The sequence below is a fragment of the Neopsephotus bourkii genome, unplaced genomic scaffold, assembly GCF_033783945.1.
Source record: "Neopsephotus bourkii isolate Nb327-2 ecotype Australia unplaced genomic scaffold, CSIRO-AGI_Nbou_v1 NB_1706, whole genome shotgun sequence".
In the NCBI taxonomy this organism is placed as follows: domain Eukaryota; kingdom Metazoa; phylum Chordata; class Aves; order Psittaciformes; family Psittacidae; genus Neopsephotus; species Neopsephotus bourkii.
Window position 1 is genome coordinate 530,937 of NW_026902180.1, and position 20,892 is coordinate 551,828.

Here is a 20,892-nt window from a genome sequence, read left to right on the forward strand (position 1 = left end):
CTTTCAACCCTCATGTGAGGGTTTCTAGTTCACTTACTTTTATTACTAGTGCTTGTCTGTATGGATGGTCAATTGTTTACTGAGTTGCTTGTCACAAAGGATTAGTCTGAAAAGACAGATTTCATTTCAGCTTAGGAGTATCCTGAACATTTGGCATCCACATGTATCAAACCACTCAAGGCTGCCAGCAGATTTGGTGAATTGCTTTCTTAACATTTCACCATATTTGGTTATCATTTTGGTAAATGGATATTAATCTTCACATTGCTATCACTGTTCTATCTCTTTGGTTCTTGGGCTGATTTGGCCTCCAGATGGTAAGCTTCCTGGTTCACTGCTTCCTGCAGACAAGCAGTATCAAGTGGCAAGATGCGATATCTGAATTTCTGGAACAGGAACTGATGCCTTTTCGGCTAAGACTGTGGCCATTTAATTTATATGTGGACTTGAGTGATTCACTAAAGTGCCTTTAATAAAGACAGTCCTGCCAGAGGTGGGGAACTGAAATAGTAAATATTATGTCAAAGCTATTCTTGAATCATGTAATGTAAGTTATAACAGCTAGAGATTACAAACTGAGGCAGAATTCAATGGCAATAACTGCAACTGCCGAAACTGCAGCAAGTATTACTACTGCTAAGTTAAAATGTTTGTAGTATGAAGTGAGTGGAGCAGAAGACAACAAGTACTTACTGGCACTCCGCTTTGCCCATAACATGTGTGAGAGATACTGAGAACAATTTTGGAGAAGCAGATGTTTGAGGCCTTAATGCAAGCCTCTTTGGATAACTGAATTTTTTTTTTTTTTTTTGCAGTAACATCTCAATCTTTTTTCTCTATTTCTGTATTTCTTGCCTGTATCCGAGCAAGGTTGCAAGAATTCTGGTGTCCAGATGACAGCTGTGTGAAAGATCCTTATGTCAGAATTATGCACAGGAGACTACTGTATCATGCCTTGCTTGTTTAGATTCACAAAGTTGGACTGTAGCAGCTTATTAAAATAAGTATGGCAGCTGCCTAAGTACAACAACAGAAAGCTTAAATGTGAGGTTTAGGTGAGTGGTTTCAGTGGCCAAATACAACATGAGCCAGCAAAGCTGATATACAGCCAAGACTATGCCACAGCCTGACTGAACAGTATGTCAGGTATTACTCTGGAGGAAGTGTGAGAGAGCAGGATTTTTGCACTGCTTCGTTCAGCAGTTTCACAACAGTTCAAATCATGCTTCAGTTCTGTCTATACGAAAAATAATCAGGCAGCTTCAGTTTTAAAATTTTCTCCTTCCTGCACCCTGTCACAGGAGTAGGAAGATGAATTTGAAGGGTACATAGTTGGAGAATCATAATTTTCTTCTCTGTTTTCTGATTCCATTAGGGAATCCATCAAATAATGATCACTTAATCAGGACAGAGCTGCCTTTTTAACATGGAAAACTTTTCTATTATAGCTATTTCTTTTTGATTGTTAATACTAGGAGAACCATTACTGGCAATGAGTGGCTATTCTCCTTGTAATTCTTTATATGTAGTGCCAAGTGTTCTGGGTAAAATCTATCATTGCCTCTTTGGACACCACCCTGCTGTGTTGTTCTCTAGGGAAGATGATATGATTTACATACTTAAATGTTTTGCTATAGTGTGGAACAGTGTTTTGCAATTTGGTAGATGTTGCTAGCTGTTATGATGATCAAATAACACTATGGGAGTTGGCAATTAAGAAGGAAGGAATAGGAAAAGAAAAACAGTAAAGTGTTAATATTCAGGTTTGGATTCATTTAGCAGTGCTGTCAACCAACTGCAATCCTGGGGGATCATTTGCAGTTTCAGACTCGATATGCTACTTCTGTTTCATGTAATAAATCCATTCATATTCTAATCTTCCACAAACATATTACCAGACATTACCAACTTGCAGATGAAAGAAATAAGTCTTTTTTTCTTTAATGGGCATGCTAAGCAAGGCACATATAGTGAGGAGGATGCTTGGGAAAGATGATGGCAAATGTTTAGTGTCCAGAAGAGCTGTTGCAGTACCTTGAGCTAAGAGTTGGCCTCTGTCCCTGCTCTGTGGAGGCAGGGAAGCCCACCTCCATGCATTCACCAAGCACACAGCTTCTAGGATAAGGAGCTCCTGACCTGCCCAAGGTATCAGTAAATGGGCAGCTGCAGCCAGGAAAAGCTCAGCCTCACCAGACAGCACCAGCAGAAGTGTCCGAGTGGCTCGTGTGAAGGGAGGTGTGGGGTGAGGAGACCTGAGAACAATTAGAAAGCTCAAAACTTTTTCAGAATTCACCCTTTTCATTCCATTGGTTTCCAACACTGGGGGGGAGGGGGGGAGATCACCAGGGAAAGTGTTAAAGACACTGAAAGAAAGTGGGAACTGAGAAAGAAGATAGTTTTATGTAAGATAACATGTGCCTGGGAGCTGACAGTCATTTATTTGTCACAAGGGGTTTTATTGTTTTGTTTTCTCTACTACTTCCATATTGATGTGGAGCAATAGTTTTGTTTTGATACATGAATGTGAGCAATGATGCTGTCAGTCATGGGGTATTTATCTTCACAAAGTAACTTCTGAAAGGGAGGGAGTATTTGGGGCACTCTGTTTTCTCTCCCTTCCCCTCTGTCACACACAGAATTTATTTGGAGAGAACTTAAGCTGAACTTATTAACTCCCAGATCAACATTACACAGCCCCCATCACATCTGTTTTTCAAAGCCCAAGTGTTTGGAAACCAGCATTCAAGGTAACCCATGTCCTGGCAGCATGAAAACCCAGGCTCTGCTTTTGCTCACCCAATCAAGTACTGGACCGTACTTTCAAATGAATTTGGCACTTATAAAATTCTTGAAAAACTAGATGTGTCAATGTAATTGCTTATGCTGAACAGGGCCAGTGCTCACCCAAGCAGAAGCAACACAGCAGTATTACCTATGTCTGTCTCTACAAGCTGTTAATAATTGCATTGTTATAGCTCTGAAGTATTTTGCTATTAGTATTTCTGTAGTAGTACATGAGAGGAAGTATATTATGGCAGTACTTAGTCTTAATTACTGCAGACATTTTTATGTGCACTTTCTGTTAAAAGTAGCTTAGAGAATAAAACTGAAGCTGTCTGCATAGTACAATCAAAGTGCTGAAGTTACTATAGTGTGGATTTGGAAGCTGATGAAACCGTTAGCCCTGAACTCAACAAAAGCTTGAGGCTTTTGTTTAAGTTCCTTTTTTTTGTTTAGGTTCCTTTAGCTGTTGATCCTCTACCCAATGGGCTTGGAGAGGAACATGCAGAAGTGGAAATCAGTTTTCCCTGCACTGAAGTTAACTTATAATTACTGGGTGCTAATAAGGGTGCTGTTGGTACTTTAGTAGGGATATTCAAATTGAGTTTTGTGGCTACACACATGTAGGTATGCAAACACCACCTTTGTCAAGTCCCTCAAAGGGTGTGTGTTTGCTGCTATGGCTAGCATGTGAGTTTTGTTTGTCCGCAGGCAGTCTCAGAGGTTCATATATTCTCTCCCTTCAGTGGTCTGGCGTCCAAGAGCAGCTAACACCCCAACAGGGAGGCTTTTCTCAAAGAGCCAAAATTCCTGGTTTTATGCTCCCATCTATTATAAAGGAACTACTTAAGTAACTGAATCTCATCTGGGCAAATGGTGTGCCCAGCTCATGACATCCAAGTATTGCCAATGTTTCTAGGGCATCTCAGCAATGTGAACACACACTTTACACTGAAATGTGGAACATGTATCTTGTTTTCAGCCTTGAGGCTTGGAGTGTGAACCTCACAGGTTGTGTCACACGGCTGCTTGGCTAGTCAGAGAGAAAAAATCTTCTTTGAAGATTAGCCGCTGTTAGATGGAGAGGCTGCAGAACATCTTCATTTGTACCTGTAGAATACAATATTGATTTACACTTGTGGTACTGACAGTTGTGTATTTTATTATTGGTTAAAAAGTTTGACCCAAGTCACTAGAAATCAGATGATGTAATAGCAAGCGGTACTACTGGTTTGTGGTGGTATAGGGTTTTTGTTTCGGTTTTAATTGATGCATTATTTCTTACATCAGATGGAATTATTAGCTCTCCACTCAGACATGTTATAAGATGTAGGATTAGCTAAATCTGTGCTAAGCTATACCATTTAAATCAAACTTCATGATCTGCTTTCTCAGGCAGTCGGCATTCCCATGGGCAGCAGCTGAATTTTGGTGGAGCACCACCTGACACTGTAAACGTAAATAATTTTTTTCTTCATCAGTATTGATTCCATCTGGCAGTTCATGCCCTTGGGACTTCGAAGTAGGTTTTCTTTAACCAGTTGATGCCTGCAGCAGTGAATTATGTAGAAATGGTAAACTTGGATTTTTGGTCTGGTTTGGCTCATTAAAACATAAATCTTCCAAAATATTTGGAAGTGTTACTCTTCTAGGTGGTACTGCTGTTTGGGTCCTTTTTTTCTTTAACCCCGTTAAACATTGCAACTGTGTGTAACAAACATTCCTTTACATTATTTGACTTTACCTGGGTTGCTTTCTCTGAATCTGTATGTGTACATTGATTAGTGGTCTGAAACTGCATTCTGGCACAACTCTCCTTAAGATTCCAGTACTGAAACTATCAAACCTCACAAAAATTATTTTCTAGCCTCAAAAAATCAGTTTATGCAAAATGACACCCTCCCTTGCTTTGTACATGTGCAAGCTCTACAGCTTCCAAGCCGGAGGAATACAAGCTGACATTACAGTTTACTGATTTTACATGTTGAGGGCATATTCCATCATGTAAAATGTAGCTAAAGGCTTTTAAATGTGTGTCAGCTTCAACATTTCACTTACTGTCTTTTATGGAAACTTACTATTGTAAGAGCAAAAGCTAATAAACCCAGTGTTCATTCATTTTTGGGGCTAAACTGACATCTACTGGTGCTCTGCAATTAGTGTGATGACAAAATACACAGGCTTCTTGATTATGAAAAAAACTTACCTCTAAGTCTTTTCCCACTCTCAGGTTCAAATGCTGACTCATAGGAAGGACTGAATGCTGCTGAATCGGCCCCTTTCCTCCCTCACTCCCCTTCCCTTTCCGCTCTCCACAACTCGCGGGGGGGGGCCCCCCAGCCTTTCCAGTCACAGGACTGGGAATATTATGCCAAGAGCCCTCATACTCCAACAACTGATGAACCCCCTAAGTGCCCATCACGCAATTCAGTAGGTCACTGACTGCAGAGCTCACTGTTGAGCTTATTGTCACTTGGGGACAGAGCCCCTTTTGTCCTATGAAACTCGAATCCTGGCTCTGGGATGGGTTTGAATTGAAGCTTTATACATGTTACTTAGGGTGAGGTCTGAAAAAGAATTTAACCACAAAGATAGATTTTTAACAGATTTTAGATGCTTTCAGCCAGAAGGTCTAAAGCACAATCCCTGCTGAGCGCAGGGGTTATTGACTCCTTCAGACTAAAGTAGACTAAAGAACTTAAATACCAGCTCTTGCCAACGGGTGCACCTAAACTCTAGCAGGTGAGGCAGTCCTTTCTGAATCATTTCCAGCGGTCTGGCCAGTAATTAATTTTCTGTTTGAGCTGTTGGGCCGGCTAGAGGAAGGAGTGATATCCTCTGTATCTGCCAAAGACTGAGTTCAGTCTAATTGCTTGTAGAGGCACTAGTTAAAACCACTGTTCCTTTAACCACTATGTGGGTTTTGCATGTCTGAAATTACTGATCCTGTTAACCTAACGGGTGTGGTAGGATTAGGGGAGGGGTTTTCCTCCTGTCCGACAAAATGTGGAGTCTGGCAACGCTGATGGGGGGAAGTTGAAGACTGCTTGTTTTACCCGGGTGACCCTCTCGCAGGAGCTGCGAAGCCTGCAGCACTGACGCCAATTTCGGCTGTGGGCGTGGGTCACAGCTGTACTTCCCTCGGACCTTTCTACTGTTCCTTTTACCTGTCGCCGGCGCTCGGGAGCGGTGTCGGTAGGTCCGGGGGAGGGGGGCTGTTCCCAGGGGCAGGTCCCGCGGCACCTGCCCCGGCCTCGAGGGAAGGGGAGGGCAAGGTGCGGACGGGAAGGGACGTGACAATCCCTGCGGGACGGTGGCTTCACCCGAGCGGCGAGGAGGAGAGGCACGAGCCCGCTGGGAGCGGTGAGGGCCGCGCGGCTCCTACGGGCGATGCTGGGGGCGCCCGGGCTGCTGCCGGACGGGACCCGCGAGGTGTAAGGGAAGGCGGCGGTGGGAGGCTTTCGGGGGGCGCAGCGCCGGGCACCGCTCCCGGACCCGCTCTCTGCCCGGGGCGATGGGGACAGCTGGGGCTTTGCGGGAGCCAGCGGTGCCGGTGGGCAATCGGGCCGGGAGAGGCTGTGGCCGGCGGGGCCAGAGCCGGGGCCGAGGGAAGCGAAACCCCAGCGTCGCGGGCGGCAGCCGGGCGGAAAGCCGCCCGGTGGGCAGGGATTGCGCTGAGGAGCCGACCTAGGAAAACGGCCCTGCCCTGCTCCGGGGAGGGGGTTACTGGGACCCGTGTTGAAGCAGCTCACAGGATTATTTCGATTTTGTCAGTGTAAAAGGCAGTGTGACCCAAGTAGCCCCGGTTGATGTCCTAAAATAGTAATATGGCGTAGGCTTTTGGGTAATTATTGCTGAATTTTATTCTCTCATGAGCGCCTGGGGAATTTACACAACTGTACCAACCTGCTGAGAAATAGTATCTTAAACTGGGAAGTTACTGCCTGGAGTTCAGATAACTGGGATAGTGGCCTAACAAAGTGCTCTGTTAGGTCTTGCTGCAAAAATTCCAAGTGCTCCGATGAACCTGATGGATAAAAAGAATTAGCCTTCACTCGGTGTTTGATTCCAGGTGCTGCTGACCAGCAGCTGCCTCAGACCCTGCTGTGCAGGGAGCCCCTGTAATTACCTCTGGTGTTTAAGAGAGCAGCTTCGGATTTCTAGTGAAGAAATCAAGAGTAGGAATTTTAATGGACTAAATCAAATGCCAGACTTTAGTAAGAGAGTAGGGGAAAGGCAACAGTGTGTTTGTGTTGTCCACGATGGTTTTTTGTTGGGTTTTCTTTTTTTTTTTTTTTTCTTCCTTTTTTTTCTTCATTCCAAGCAGAGGGGTGGGTCGTTGCCTTCTTTCTCTTGTCCCCAGGCTAATCTTCAAGTAGTGCTCAGGATTGACATGCATGTTTGCACCGGCTGTATGAAGGAATAGTTCAAATACCTTTTCAGAGGTGACATTTAAAGCATCAGGAATGCTAGCTAAATTAAGTTCAGAAGCTGAAGCTGTGGTTACCTCCACAATAAGTATTTTGAAGAGATTGTGTTGTAGTCCTGATGTCATCTTGTATTTTCATTTCTGTTTTAATAGATAACTTAAAGGGGTTGATATATGGTTTTAGTTTTACACCATTCACTGTAGTACTTGGTAAATATTATCTGTGTTTCAGATTTAAATACTAAAAGGTGAGAAGGAAGGCACAGGAGAGGCGCTTGCCAAGGCAGGGATACTGCCAAGTGCTGCGAAGTCCTGAGACATGCTTGCATCTGCTTTCAGGAAGAGGGATAGGGCAAGGTGAAAAAGCTGTCATTTTAAAATTGAACCAGCTGTCCAAAACTAGTCAGTGGTGCAAGTGGTGTTTTAAATGCAACATCATTTAAAAGTAAGGATTGAACGTGAAATATCATCACTAGACGTGTTCATGTGAGAAGTTGTGATCGCAAACACTTTTAAATCTATGAGGAGGTGCTGACTTCTTAGAACTTGCTCCTCAGCAAAGCAGAGCTGAGGATGGTCTTTGGTCAAGCAGTGTCCGTGCAGCAGAAGCAGCTGTGTGTGGTGGTTTAACACCAGCTGGCAGCTAAGTACCCTATAGCTGCTCACCTGCTCCCTCCAGGTGTGGTGGGGAAGATAATTTGAAGGGTAAAAGTATGAAAACTCATAGATTGAGATAAAAACAGGTTAATAATTGAAGTAAATAAAAATAATACAATAATTGTAAAGAAAAATAACAGAAATAAGACCTATGAAAGGCAAGCAATGCAAATGTAAACGACTGCTTACCACCAAAGGACTGATGCCCAGCCAGTCCTTGAGCAGTGCCTGGGGCTTCCTTCTAGTTTGATTGGTGAGCATGGTATCATGTGGTCTGGAATATCCCTTTGGGCAGTTGGTGTCAGCTGTTCCCAGCACTGTCCTCTACTAACAATTTGTGCTTCCCCAGCCAGAACCAGCATAGTGGGACCAGGGGCAGCATCAGCATTCAGCTCTGAGTTTAGTCACAAGGGGAAACTTTGGTTTTTCTAAAGAAAACAGGAGGTCAGTGGTTTTTAAAAATAAAGCTGTGGAATACTGGGTACTACAAATACAGTTATGAAAACTTACTGAGTTTAGTCATCTTTGACTGCTGTCTTGTTCCCTCTTCAGTCTGCCAAAGCTGAGCTGTGAGCATGAGAACAGTGTGCAAGAACAATGCCTGTCTTAAAGGAAGTGGGGTTACCACAACTACTGTTCCTGTGTACACACCGCACCTGTAGGCACGGCTGTCCTTCTGTACCAGCTCCTGTGTTTGCCCTAGCTACGTGGCTACTGTAAAACCCACACTGGACTATGTACACAGTTCCCTCTCTAATAAACCTTTCTGCATTTCCACTTAGTCTAATGGAAAGACCATGGGACTACTGAAATGTATAAACATTAGTGACATTTACTGATGTATTACTACACTTCCAGTGTAGCAGGTCACACTCCCAGGTTACACTGAACATGCTTGTGACAAGTTTTACATAGAAATATTTATAGATGTCACTGAAATCATGATAAAAGCTGTGTCATTTAAGGAAGGCAATCAGTGGTATTCCAGAGACTTTTCTGCAGTCCAGAAAAGTGAAGAGGCTTGTGTCATTGTTGGAAGACTTGTGAATTGGGTCTTAGCCATACTTCGGGTGGACAGAGTGATTCCATCCCTAGTTGGATACTTAGCCTGGAATTCTTTTTCTTTGCCTGTTGTCTTTGTAATTGTGGTGTTCTCTGTAGGGATCTTTCAGGTGTTGAAAGGGCGCTTTGACTTGAGAGACATGGTCAGAGAAAGTGTAAAATCAGGAGATGCTGCCTGAGGCTTATTTAAAACTTTGAAGAGTGACAATGGAATATACAGAAATTGCCTTGCTTGGAGAGAGCAGTCATAGATTACAAATCAACTTGTTTATGTTATTTAGAAATAATACTTAACTTCTCTGAGGTCTGCAGTCTGGAGATGTCTGTCTGCAGAGCCTTGCCCTTGTAGTTGGAGGTTTACGGGGAAGATTTTTTCTGGATGGTAAATGAGGGAAAGGCTGAATCAATAGCTTACCAGAGCAGGAACCAACAGCAATTTTAGATTACTTCTGGTAAGAAGATGTGTAGATGTGTGTAGCGTGATGTATACAGTAAGGGAGGTAAGCCCTGGCTACTGACCCATCAGAGGAATTGTCCAGCGTGGCTACAGAAGCACTGGGGGTGACTGGCTGCATAACAGCTCTTTACTGCCTCAGCTGGTGTGTGGTGGAAGTTGATCATTCCTAGGGATGGCATTGAAATGGAAAGATGGGAAACCCTGGAGGGCAGCAGTGTTGACATGGACAGATCCAGATATGAGTGGTGAGGATCAACATGGATGTTTGTAAGACCAGCAGAAGTTCACCAGGCAGGAGGCAGTGGTTGAAAACTCAAGTTGATAAATTATGGTAGTATCAGCATACGAGAGAAACATTAGGGTATAGAATTGCTTAAAGGATGATGTAGACACAAGAGAAACTGGTTATGAGTTAAGGCTAAAACTCATTGTCAAGTTTGGAACCATGTAGAATTTCTAGATCATCTCACAAAAAAAAACCCCAAGAAAATCAAACTTGTCTTAAAATGGTCTGAAATTCCTGTGTTCTCAAATAGACATATTTATGTTGTCTTGTGAAGTCAGGTCCACTGGTAAAACCCAGCTTTCCTTTGATATCAAGACACTGATGCCAAGTCTGTATTCCACTATGTGTACATACACAAGTACATACAGTACTTAGGGCAAGAGTATTTAATAGCCATGCAGTTCCTATTGCTGCTGCCTGTGGTGTCTGTACTTGGGATGAATTAGTGCTTCTGACCTGAACCAAACTGGGAACATGACTGGTATCTTTTGCATTGGTTTTTTCATAACTTGGTATTTGGTATATGGGTAAAACTGAAACTGAACTTTTGGCATCTTTTTCTAGTACAGTAACTTCTGTTTTCTGGGTTACTAATAGAGAATTTAGGTTGGATGGGGTATTTCTGGAGGTCATTTGGATCAGTCACCTGCTTAAGACCGACTTAGACTAGGTTGTTCAAGGCCCTTTTGACTTTGTTACCGCTTTCTATTCCAAAGTGTGTCTACTAATTGTGGTTTTGTTATGGAATTATTAACAGCAGCTATGGTCCCAGTGGGGAAATTCTGCATTATTATCTGGCTTGTTTATTGTTCCTTTTGTTTGCTGCTAGTAAAAAGCATCCAGTCGTAGCTTCTGTTTCCTTCCAGCTAATCTGTTGTTTGTCCTTGTGTCTGTTGGTTACAGACTCTGCTGCTATTTCCAGTGTGTGTTTTCCTGGACTGAAAATACCAGATCCCACAGTCTATAGCCAGCAACTTTCTGCTGTGTGAAACGAACGTGCTGCAATCCAGGTAAGTCAGACTATTTAAAAGTTTTCTTGGTGACTGAGACTTTTGTTTCCCTGTGTTTCTCTCCCCACCCAGAGCAGCTGTGCTGCACTCTGTGCTTTGAGGCTACTTAGGTAATGTCTTTCAAATTGAGAGGCAGAGGTGCTTGGAATAAGTTTGGGCAATGGGGACATGTGAATGATGTTATAGCTAGAAGATGACTGGGCTGGGAATAGAGCAGCAGAGGTCAAGAATCTGGCAGGAGTTTTAGATGAGCTTCAGGGTTTCAGGGCTGGATGGCAATGGCAGGGAGACAGTGTCTTGGCTCTTGCACTCTTGGCAGCCATGCACATCTTTGGGTTTTGCTCTCGGTGCCTGCTCCCTTGCTCAGCTGAAGCCCCTCACATGCCACACAGTTTTGCGGCCTTCTTCCAGCCCCGTTTCTCCTGCCAACTCCTCTGCTGTGCTTCAAACAGGTGGTGCCCAGCACTGTGTCTTTGTCCTGGGTAGAAGCTAGTATGTCCCTGCTTGAGATCTGCTGTCTTGTACCCAAATGTGAATGACTGAATTTACATACATCTTGTTTCTTTTCATCCAAGATACACACCTTTCACTGAAAGTCCTGAAAAAATAAAAACTGCTAAGAAACCTTGAGAAAATAATATCTCCTTGTGATCTTATAAAAAGTTTGTTTTCTTGATGATATTGTTCATCATTCGAGTAGCAAGATGCAGGCTTACTTTTCCTTGTTCTTGTCTTGCCTGGCACCTTTGCTAGCATATTGTACATCTCAGTAACAGATCTCTAGAAGTCAATTTAATGTAATGTGTTCAGATAAACTGACATTCAACAACATTCCTTATAATGAACGGTAAAAATAAACTGTGTACTTATTTTTCTAAGTCCTCTGAATAAATATGTGTAATGGAAATGTCCTTTTTCCTGCTGTGAGTGGGTATGTATTGATTCTGAGGTTTGGAATGATGCTCTATGAAAATAAAACCAGATGGTCTGAGATGTTGGGTCTGGTTTTATGATCTGCTTACATTCGTTTGCACGAATGTTGTTGCCATCTTCTCTTGTAACCTAAACTCCTGTTTATGCTATTGTGTGGCCGGGGAGACTAAGGAACTGATTAAAACTTGGTCTGTAGTGGTGACAGGCAGCTGAAGTTGCAAGTGGGATCTTTCTTTTGGTAAAAATAGTCTTAGATTTATTTAGGACATTTTCTATGGCACTGTTTTAAGGCTATAAATTTTGATCAAAACCAGGTTGCAAATCCATGCCAAGTAATGAAAATGTTCCTAGTTCAAATGTTCATATAGCTAACTATGCTTATATTTTATAAAAATGTCTCATGGCAGACATACATTCTGATTTAAGCTAAAATTTGTATTTTCTTTATACTAAAGGTTGTTTTGGAAGAATTTCAGGGAATAGGGATGTAATTATTTAGCTTAAGGGGAGCCCATCTACAAGCAAGCAGAGTACTTTTGGTTTGTACCTGAGTGGCTAACAAAGAACTCATATAAGGAAAACTGTTTTGTAAGGTAGTTTGCAGAAGAGCAGTACTCATTATTGCACTAAAAGCAGGTGCCAGGCTCAGATTTGGCTGGACAGGGAGAGAGGGATGACTCTGTACTTCCCTCCAGCCTCTCAGGAGCAACTCATCTGTGCATAAGTTTCTCCTCACATGGTGTGTTAGTGGGGGTACTGTACAGATCTCTTTCTTTTTGCCTCCTGATAAGGGGCAGAGATTATCTACCCACAGTTATCCTTGAGGTGCTGTTGCTGCTACCTCTGTGCTGCTGTGGAATCCATTTCTCCTAGACTCTTGTGCAGGTCAGGAAACCAGCTGGGATTAAAAAAATTATTGCCTAATGATTCATCTGTAATTATTGGGTAAAGCACGAATGACTTGCCTTACATTTCCACTTTTGACTTGTTCCTCCTCTTTTTTATTTTTCCTTTTTTCCGTTTGTCCTTGAGCAAAAGATATTTTTCTGTGTTCTGAAGAGTACACATTTGCATCCTGTGTTCAGAAGAAGGCTGCAGTTTTAAACTGCATAACAACATGCCCATCTGGGCAATATCATTTTTTGTAAGATGGGGGATGCATTCTATGGTGAGAAAATGGTAATAAACATGTGTTGGGGTTCGGGTGTGGAGAGGACAATTTTAGGTTATCACAACATGAAGATGCCCGAAAGGCATGTGAGCCAGCCTCTGCCCCTAACTGGTCTGCATCAGGAATGGAGTGTGAGGAGGAAGGGGCGAGACGACTGCAATCCTGTATCTTTGTCTGTCTCTGTACTTGGGAGCATGACACAGAACATGGCACCCTAATCTTCTACAGTAAATTTGCCCCTTGGGAGGAAGGGAATCTTGAATACATTTCCCTTCCTAGAGCTGATGGTAGCATTAAGTTAGCTTGTGAATGTGTCTTACCTGGCAGATGTAGCAGGTATAGGTTATGACAGGGCAGCCTGTTGTTTTGAGCACTTAAAGTAAGACCTGAGTAGCTTCTGGACTACAATAAATGTACATTCTTATTTTCCCTGTAATGCCTGTATGTATCTTGATGAAGGTCAGTGTAAGAGTCCTGCTCATTTATAGTAGGTTTTTCAGTTTGATATTTCAGTTAGCATTCTGAAGAAACTGCCCAGCTTTTTGCAAACACATGCTGTGGGAGGGTGTCCTGAGGAATGCTATGCAGCTATTTCAAAAAACTATGTAGGTCATAGTCTATATTTTAATAAATTGCACAAACATTATTGGGCAGTCATCTTGTCTGAGATTCAGCCCTGCTGAGTTCTTCAGTTTGTAGCTGCTGCTGAGCATGCTGCTAGTTTCACATCAGTTTTATCTCAGATGACTGTAGTCGGATACAAACCCTGAAGCCCAAGATGATAGAAGGCGATAAGAATTTTGCCTTTATAATGAATGCTTGGTTGGTAAGTTCTTCAGATAAGTTATGTTAGAAATTCTGATTCACTTAATTCATCTTTTCCAATAGCAAGATAAAAGGAAAGTTTAATCAGGTGCTGTGCCTTTTCTACAGATATATAGTACATATATATATTTATATATAAAATTTATATATATTTATATATAAAATATATATAAATATATATGTAAATATAGATATAAATATATATATATTTGCTCTCAGGTACAGGCTGCAACTTCTTTTGCCATGTTAAGACTGGCAATTCTGGGTGGGTAGCAAATGCAGACCCTCCTGGTTTCAGATTACTGTATAGAGTTAGAATTTAGGAATTAAAGTGGGAGCAGTGTTTAAATTCACTGAAATACAATCTTGGAAAATGCAAAACCCTGCAAAAAACTGCTGCACACCCAGAGTTTTACTGAATATTCAACAGTTTCAGAAGGCTTCCATGCCCCAAAATTCATGTGGCTTTAGTGCAGTTGTAGAAGTGGCATAGAGCTGTGCTGCACTCCCCATTGGAGAGAACAGTATCCATGCATTGTTCTGTCAGTAGGATTTGTTGCTTATCTTCCTGGTGTCTCCAGCTAGCATAAGTAACTAATCTGGTTTCATTTTAATAGAGTGGTCTGTGAATGCTATGGCTTTTAACAGCCTTTTCTCTCCAGGCCAGATTTCCTCTGTATGTAGAGCAATAGACCTCTGCAGAAAGGATTGAACTGGAAGGGTGCTTTGTCCTGTGGCAATGTTTTCCAATGTGTGCTGATGGAGGAAATGATTTAGCTGAGAAATGCTTGCAGCTTTAAGTGCTTGTGATTCTTTCTCTTGAGCAAAGGAACAAACAATAAATATCTGGAGGAGAGAGCTGGTGCTTTTGTTGCTTTATGAATTGAGTCCAGTGACTCATCTGCCCAGAGATAGGATGCAGCTGGGCATGGGCACCATGAGTCAGTGTCCACCTTACCATTGTGCACCTGGAATACAAGAGGGTTTCTTCTGAAGAGCAGAATGATGTGGGAGGGGTAGCTGAAGCTATTGGTCTTTGTCTTACCACAGGCATTTCCAGAGGCCCGAAGCAAGAGAGTAGTGAGAATCTGGGAACAGAATCTAGAACTGCTCAGTTATCTGCTTAATAATATTTAGATCTGAAACTTCCAGATCTAAGTGGAAACTTCTTGTATATCAGTATTAAAGCCCTGGTCTTGCAACTAGTGTGCTTGTTGGTCTAACAATGTTTGCAATGGCTTTAAATGGTACCTAATGGTTTTAATATATGCTACATCCAGGTAACTTTTTAGTGTATTTGACTTCCCTGTCACCTGTCTTATCCTTTGTCTTGTCTTCCAGTCAGGTACCTGTCACTAAATAGTCTTCCCTTCTTCGGATTACTTCTAAGCAGCTTTTGAGACTCTGCTTTAAGAAGACAAAACTTGTGGGATCAGTTTCTCCTTCTGCTGTCAGCCTGTTTTTTGTGCCCATCTATCTCTCAGTTAACAAATTGCTGGTTTGTAAGTAGGTGGGTACAATTTCTTAAGGTGTTAAAATTTCAAGTCTTCCCTATGGATGCTTAAGATCCTGTATAATTTCTTATATGATCTGGGACTGGTTTGTAATATTAATCCTTTGTTCTCCTTGTAAACAGGTTTTACTTGTTAGTTGGTCTTCCCAGACATGTCTCTATTGGTGGTATTTTTATATGTTGCTCTGCACCTATTTGCAAGGAGCAAAATACAAATGGAAACCATAGAAAGTCTATTAGTGCCTTGAGAGATTGCAGTTTACTTACTAACCGAGGCTGTCTTACCTAATAAAAAAAAGAATGGTTTCTAGAATGTCCCTCTCACCTTTGTTCTCATTACTATCTAATCCTTGAGTTAATGCTTATTGCCAGATCAATTTACTGTTGTATCTTATCTGAAACTTGAATGTATTTGATACTGAGAAACTTTTTATAGTTGCATTGGGTGGGTTGTTTGTGGTTGTGGAGTTTGTTGGTTGTTGGGGTTGTTGGTTGTGTTTGTGTGGGGTTGTGGGGTTTGTTGTCTGGTTAGTTGGCTTTTGGGAGTGTGTGTTTGTTTTGTAAGCTGAGGAAGCTGGTTTTCAGTTAGTTCTAGACCCTGTCTTGCAATGTGCTCCAGGGGTAGGGGGCTGATTTGCAAGCAGTTGTTCAGGATTTGGTCTTGCCTTCTTCTGAAGATGTAGCATCTCACTTCTGAAACAGCATATGTAAAAGTAGATGTTTTAAACTTAAAAGGCATTGCATTTATTTTCAAAAGCAAATGTTGAAACAATGGAAAATACAGCTGGAAGAGATACGAAGTGACTCTCTAATCCATTTAATGCTGAATGATCTATAATTTGTCATGTGTATCTATTCTTAAAACTTTCAGGAGGGAAAGCTTCATAATTTTCTTGCCATTCATCTAATGCTTAAAGAGTCTTATTAATAGACATTGAGAAAAGCTTATTAAAGTTTCTCTTACAGTTTTTCTTAAAGTTTGCTCTCAGCAGTTTTGGTTTTTCATTGCTACCTGTCTATCTTCAGTATTCTCTCTGGCCTTTTGTAATTAAGGAAACTCGGGTTTTGGTTTGTTTGTTTTTTTTTTTTTTTTTTTCTTCCCCCCAGAATTCCTTTTCTAGCCTCTGTGATTGTTCTTGATGCTTTTCTTTGGAATCTGTTTACCTTTTGTCTCTTAAATACTGTACTCACATGGGGGCTTTCCCAGAACATTTTCAGCTCCCTATGGATACTGGTTTTGCTTATGCACCCCTGCATGGTGCTTGCCACTTTCATGACACTGTCAGCTTGTATTCAGCTGAAGTCAAGCTGCCAAGGAATCAGTTCTCCTGAATAAAGAATGTGATGTATGTATTGGGTGATAAGTGAAAAGAGGTACATTTTAAACACTACAAAAAGCCAGATTTTAAGACTCCAAAAGAAAGAAAAAGGGGTTTATTGGGCAGTTCTTTCATAACTCACTAATAGTGGAACTCCATGTGTTAATTTAGAAGTCTGGGATGCTTTGACATCAGGGTGGCTGTCACACAGATATCTTAAAAGGGTGATGAGAGATCATTTTTTAGAGTATGCAGTGGAAAAGTTGCAGATATATGCATAAAATAGCTATGTTAATTTCTGTGGTGAATCTTATTGAATTGGTTGGTAAACTGGTGCTTTTAAGCATTGCAATATACTGAAAACAGCAAATGGACATCATCCTCACATGTAAACAGAATGGAGTGAGGTAATCTTGGAGAAGGTGGTTGTAGGTGCATAGTTTCACAAGAGTATTCTCTACTTTGAAATAATAATGTCTCTGATAAAATAATCATTCTAGCTTTAAAGGATTATTCAGGTCACTCTGTGCAGAAACTGTTGTGTACTAGGTCATTGTATAACAGTTTAAGTTGGTTCTCCACTAACTGTTGTTCCTCCATTGTCTTCTGTGACTGTGTCTTGATTTCAGTGTGAAAGAAGCTGTGATCTTCTGTTTATTTGGGAATTAAAGTCCCCAAAGGCCATTCAGAAATTTTAAGGATTAGCCAGGTTTTATGCTGAGATTTTTATCAGTTCACCCCTTATCTTCTGGGCCAGAAAAGCAGCAAGGTCTTCATGGGCAATGTTACTCTCTTGATTTTTCACTACTCTTTTCCTTATCCTTCTCTATAGTGACGCTGCATATTGGGCAGCCAAATTACAGCATACTTCCTGGATTGTAAAAATCAACAGTGCAGCTTGTGAAGGAAGGATTGTTCACTGGTTGGCCTTGAGAGTTTAACTGGGTCTGAACTTTGATCTTTAATGTTCAGCTTTGAATTAGCCTGTGTCTGCATTCAACCTCATTCCTCCTTGGTTCCTCTCTGGGAGGAGACAACATTATCTTGTGAGGTAGAAAAGGAAGTTGGGCTGTGAACCTTGCAGATAACTGAAGTGTGTGAGAGCCAACTTAGAAAGCTATGTTGGGTGTGTTTAGGTCCTGTTATAGCCCTGCAGTGCAATGGTGTCCCAAGATGTGATAGGAACAGTGGGGAGAATGGTTGAATTTAGAATACCTGATGTCTTGTACCACAAGACATTGCATATATCCAGTATGCTGCTGTTTTAAAAGTTTGTTGCTTTGAAAGTAATGTTATATTGTTGTAGGTATTTTTATTTCTTAACATGCTTTGTTTTCCTTCTTCCCCCTCATATTTGCAGTTTCTCCTACTCATTCACAATAGTGCTATGGGGTTTCTTTTTTCTTTAATATAACTTTATTATTATTATTATTATTATTATTACTTCAAATTACAGCAGAGATAGTCTCTTAAATATTTGAACTTCACCACAAACCAGGCTCAAGTTAGTTAGCAGCTACCATGTGGCTTATCATACTGCTTGATTGTTTTGTTTAGTTTTGTCCAGTAGAACAAGAGGGATCTGAAATACTTTTCTTGGAGAATTAGAAGAAACTGCCAGATAGCTTAGTATACCACTGAAGATGCCCTGATGTCCTTGCTGTACCATTTTTAATTTATAAAGGAAGTAGCAGTGGTGGAGAGAAAGTGTAAAAACTACTTTATGAAAAGGAAAAGGGGAGGAAGCAACAACGATATGAAAATTAACATTTAACACTGTCAGAAAGAATTAATAGTCAATACAATTTACACTAGTGAAGGTACATTTTAATCTAGCTATCTTCTCAATTTCTGCCTGAATACAGCCTAATTACTTGTCACTTGCCCTCAATAAAGAATGTCTTCTGTTACAACTTTCTCTCTTATGTTTTAGATACAATGTCTGCACCGAGTGGCATCCCTGTTCCATCTGCACCACCTTCTTATGAGGAAACAACAGGAATCAGTGTGAACTATCCTCAGCCTTATCCTACCCCAGAACATGGCCAGAAACCAGATGGGAAAAGAATGAACTCTTCCCCGTATGTGGGACAGCCTTCACCACTGCATAACCCCAGTAAGCCTCAAACTGTACTGTACTTCATGTTAAGGAGATGTTGAGTGGCTGTTTAATAAGTGTTGCACAGAACATGAAACATCGTGGTTCAGAGTTGTTCTCCATCTTCCAGACATATTTTTGAAGGGAATAAGGTGAATAAGTTCTTGTGAATCCTTCAGTGTGCACTAGTATCAATAACATCATTTGGCACTCCGTGGTTTTTTTAATGCAGCTTTATTCTTAAGACAGTGTGTTTCTTCATTAGTAAATACCATGGTGATTTCTCCTTGTGACTGCACATTTCATTACTCTAAGCCTCAAAATACTTGAGTTAACAGCTGGTTCTAGCTCAGAGGAAGTTGATTAACTTTTTTTCCTTATTTACCCGTTGAGTATAGCGTGTTTTTCTGCTCAGTTACAGTTCAGACAGTGTACGTGCAGCAACCAGTAGTGTTTTGTGACCGCCCAGTTCAGATGTGCTGCCCTTCCTGCAATCAGATGATAGTGACACGTCTCTCGTATGACTCAGGAGCTTTGACGTGGCTGTCATGTGGTGGCCTTTTCCTGTTGGGGTAGGTTGATTCCAATTTGCACTTCATTTTTCTCTTCTTACATGTCCTTTTATAGCTCTAAGGAGTGACAAAGCTCTCAGCTCTGTTGCAGTCTCATTCTGTCTTGTACCTGACCCTGAACGTTTGAATAGCCTACATCTGCATTAAGTCCTGTATGACCTTAAAATAGCTCAAGAACACTAGTGATGGATTCCATAACCATATGTGCTCTTCCTACAGCTTCAAGGCACCAGTATTCCTGATGGCTTTTGCAGGAAATAAATTTTATCTTCCTATGTATGTAACAAGTGATAAAAGATTGATTTTGTTTCTGCTTTGCTTTGCAGGTGTGTAGCTGGCTGCTGCTTAATTCCTTTCTGCATTGATGCCCTAAAGGATGTGGATCACAGCTGTCCAAACTGCAGTACTCTTCTTGGGTCTTACAAACGTTTATAGGCAGTGTTTAAACATTGATAATTGATTGAAGTTGGTTAGCATCTCTACAAGCCCTTTTTGAAGCTTCTTGGAGACTTCTGATTGTTTCTGTGCATCCTGTCACTGGAAACCAAACAAAAGTAATGTTTATTGCTAGATTGTTTGAGTAAGAATTTGCTTGAGGGGATTCTGACTTAAGTCTGTAAAAACTATATTTAATCTTTAAGGGCCACTCAGTGCAGGACCAGTTGATGACAACTATGTTTTCCCTTTCTGCTTTACGTAGAACAGGTTCGCGATGTCCTTCAGTTAATCTCATTTCAACTATGCTGCAAACTGGTGTGCTTGCTTATAGTCAGCTCAGACAGGGAGGAGAACATCTATGGAGAACTAGATAGTCTCGTGCTTAGTGCTGATGCTTTTGTAACGGCACCGTTTGCAAACTGGCAGGGAGCTGCTTCACTCTGGGACAAGTGCCCCTCTTTGACAAAATAAGCGATTTGTTGGCATCTGTTCATGAGTGCTAAAATTCACTTTAAAACTTTCTTAGTTGAAAGAGAACCAAACATAGAGGCTTCATCCTTTTTGGAGGCTACTTTACCAAATGGACAACTCAGATTATAATGCGTTAATGGTGATTCAGTCTAGTACCCGAATTTCCTTTCCAGTTTCAGTTCTAGTCATACTTCTACTCTACAGTAAAGATGTTCATACATGAATTATTAATAGGTACTTGTTCAGTGGTTTTTGATTGGTTGGGATTTTTTTACTGCTGATCTAGATGTCTGTCAAGTGTTCTCTTTGCTCCAGTCCAGTGGAAGTGCCCATATAGCCTTGGAAGACTTCCTTGTACGTTTATGCAAGTCAACTGATAAAGCATAAACAAACCTCAACCTTATTTTAAGGCTTAAATTCCATCTGCAAAACACAGATTCAGGACCTGGCGTTTTAATTGTTGATCTCTTTGTTAATTACTGTTTTTTTCATTAAGAAAGTAACATGATTGTTAAGGAGTTTCTCTGATTATTTAGGTGTGTACTGTGAGTTTTCTACATGAAAGGAGTTCTGTTTTCAGAGGCTTAAGCTGGATATGCTTATTTAAGACAATGATAACAAAAAATAAGGGAACAAGGCTCTTAAGGTTGAAGTATTTTACTCTGCCTTAAGTAGTGGACTTGGTCTGAATAAAATCTTGATGAATTTGAATGATACCTGTCTAGAAAAGATGGGCATTTATACAAGGCTGTGATGCACTGTATTAATCTCTGTAAAAGCTAAAATAAAAATTAAAAAATACTGCTTTTGCCAAATGTGCCTTCTATAAATATTTGGTAGAAGTTAACTTTTGAAAAATCTTTCAACACT

At 41.1% G+C, this 20,892-nt stretch overlaps 1 protein-coding gene across 3 annotated transcripts; it reads left to right on the forward strand.

Annotated features, from left to right (window-relative positions):
• The first annotated feature begins 6,025 nt into the window (after window positions 1-6,025).
• LITAF (lipopolysaccharide induced TNF factor) lies at window positions 6,026-20,359 on the forward strand. Of its 3 annotated transcripts, none has more exons than XM_061376086.1 (6): window positions 6,026-6,144; window positions 10,576-10,682; window positions 12,407-12,560; window positions 18,377-18,559; window positions 18,957-19,113; window positions 19,440-20,359. In XM_061376086.1, the coding sequence occupies exons 4-6, from the start codon at window positions 18,382-18,384 to the stop codon at window positions 19,546-19,548; spliced, it is 444 nt and encodes a 147-aa protein (XP_061232070.1). In that variant the 5' UTR covers window positions 6,026-6,144; window positions 10,576-10,682; window positions 12,407-12,560; window positions 18,377-18,381; the 3' UTR covers window positions 19,549-20,359. The 3 variants fall into 3 exon arrangements, with proteins under 3 accessions (XP_061232070.1, XP_061232069.1, XP_061232068.1); XM_061376085.1 differs by having other exon boundaries at window positions 12,430-12,560; XM_061376084.1 differs by lacking the exon at window positions 12,407-12,560.
• The last annotated feature ends 533 nt before the right edge of the window (window positions 20,360-20,892 follow it).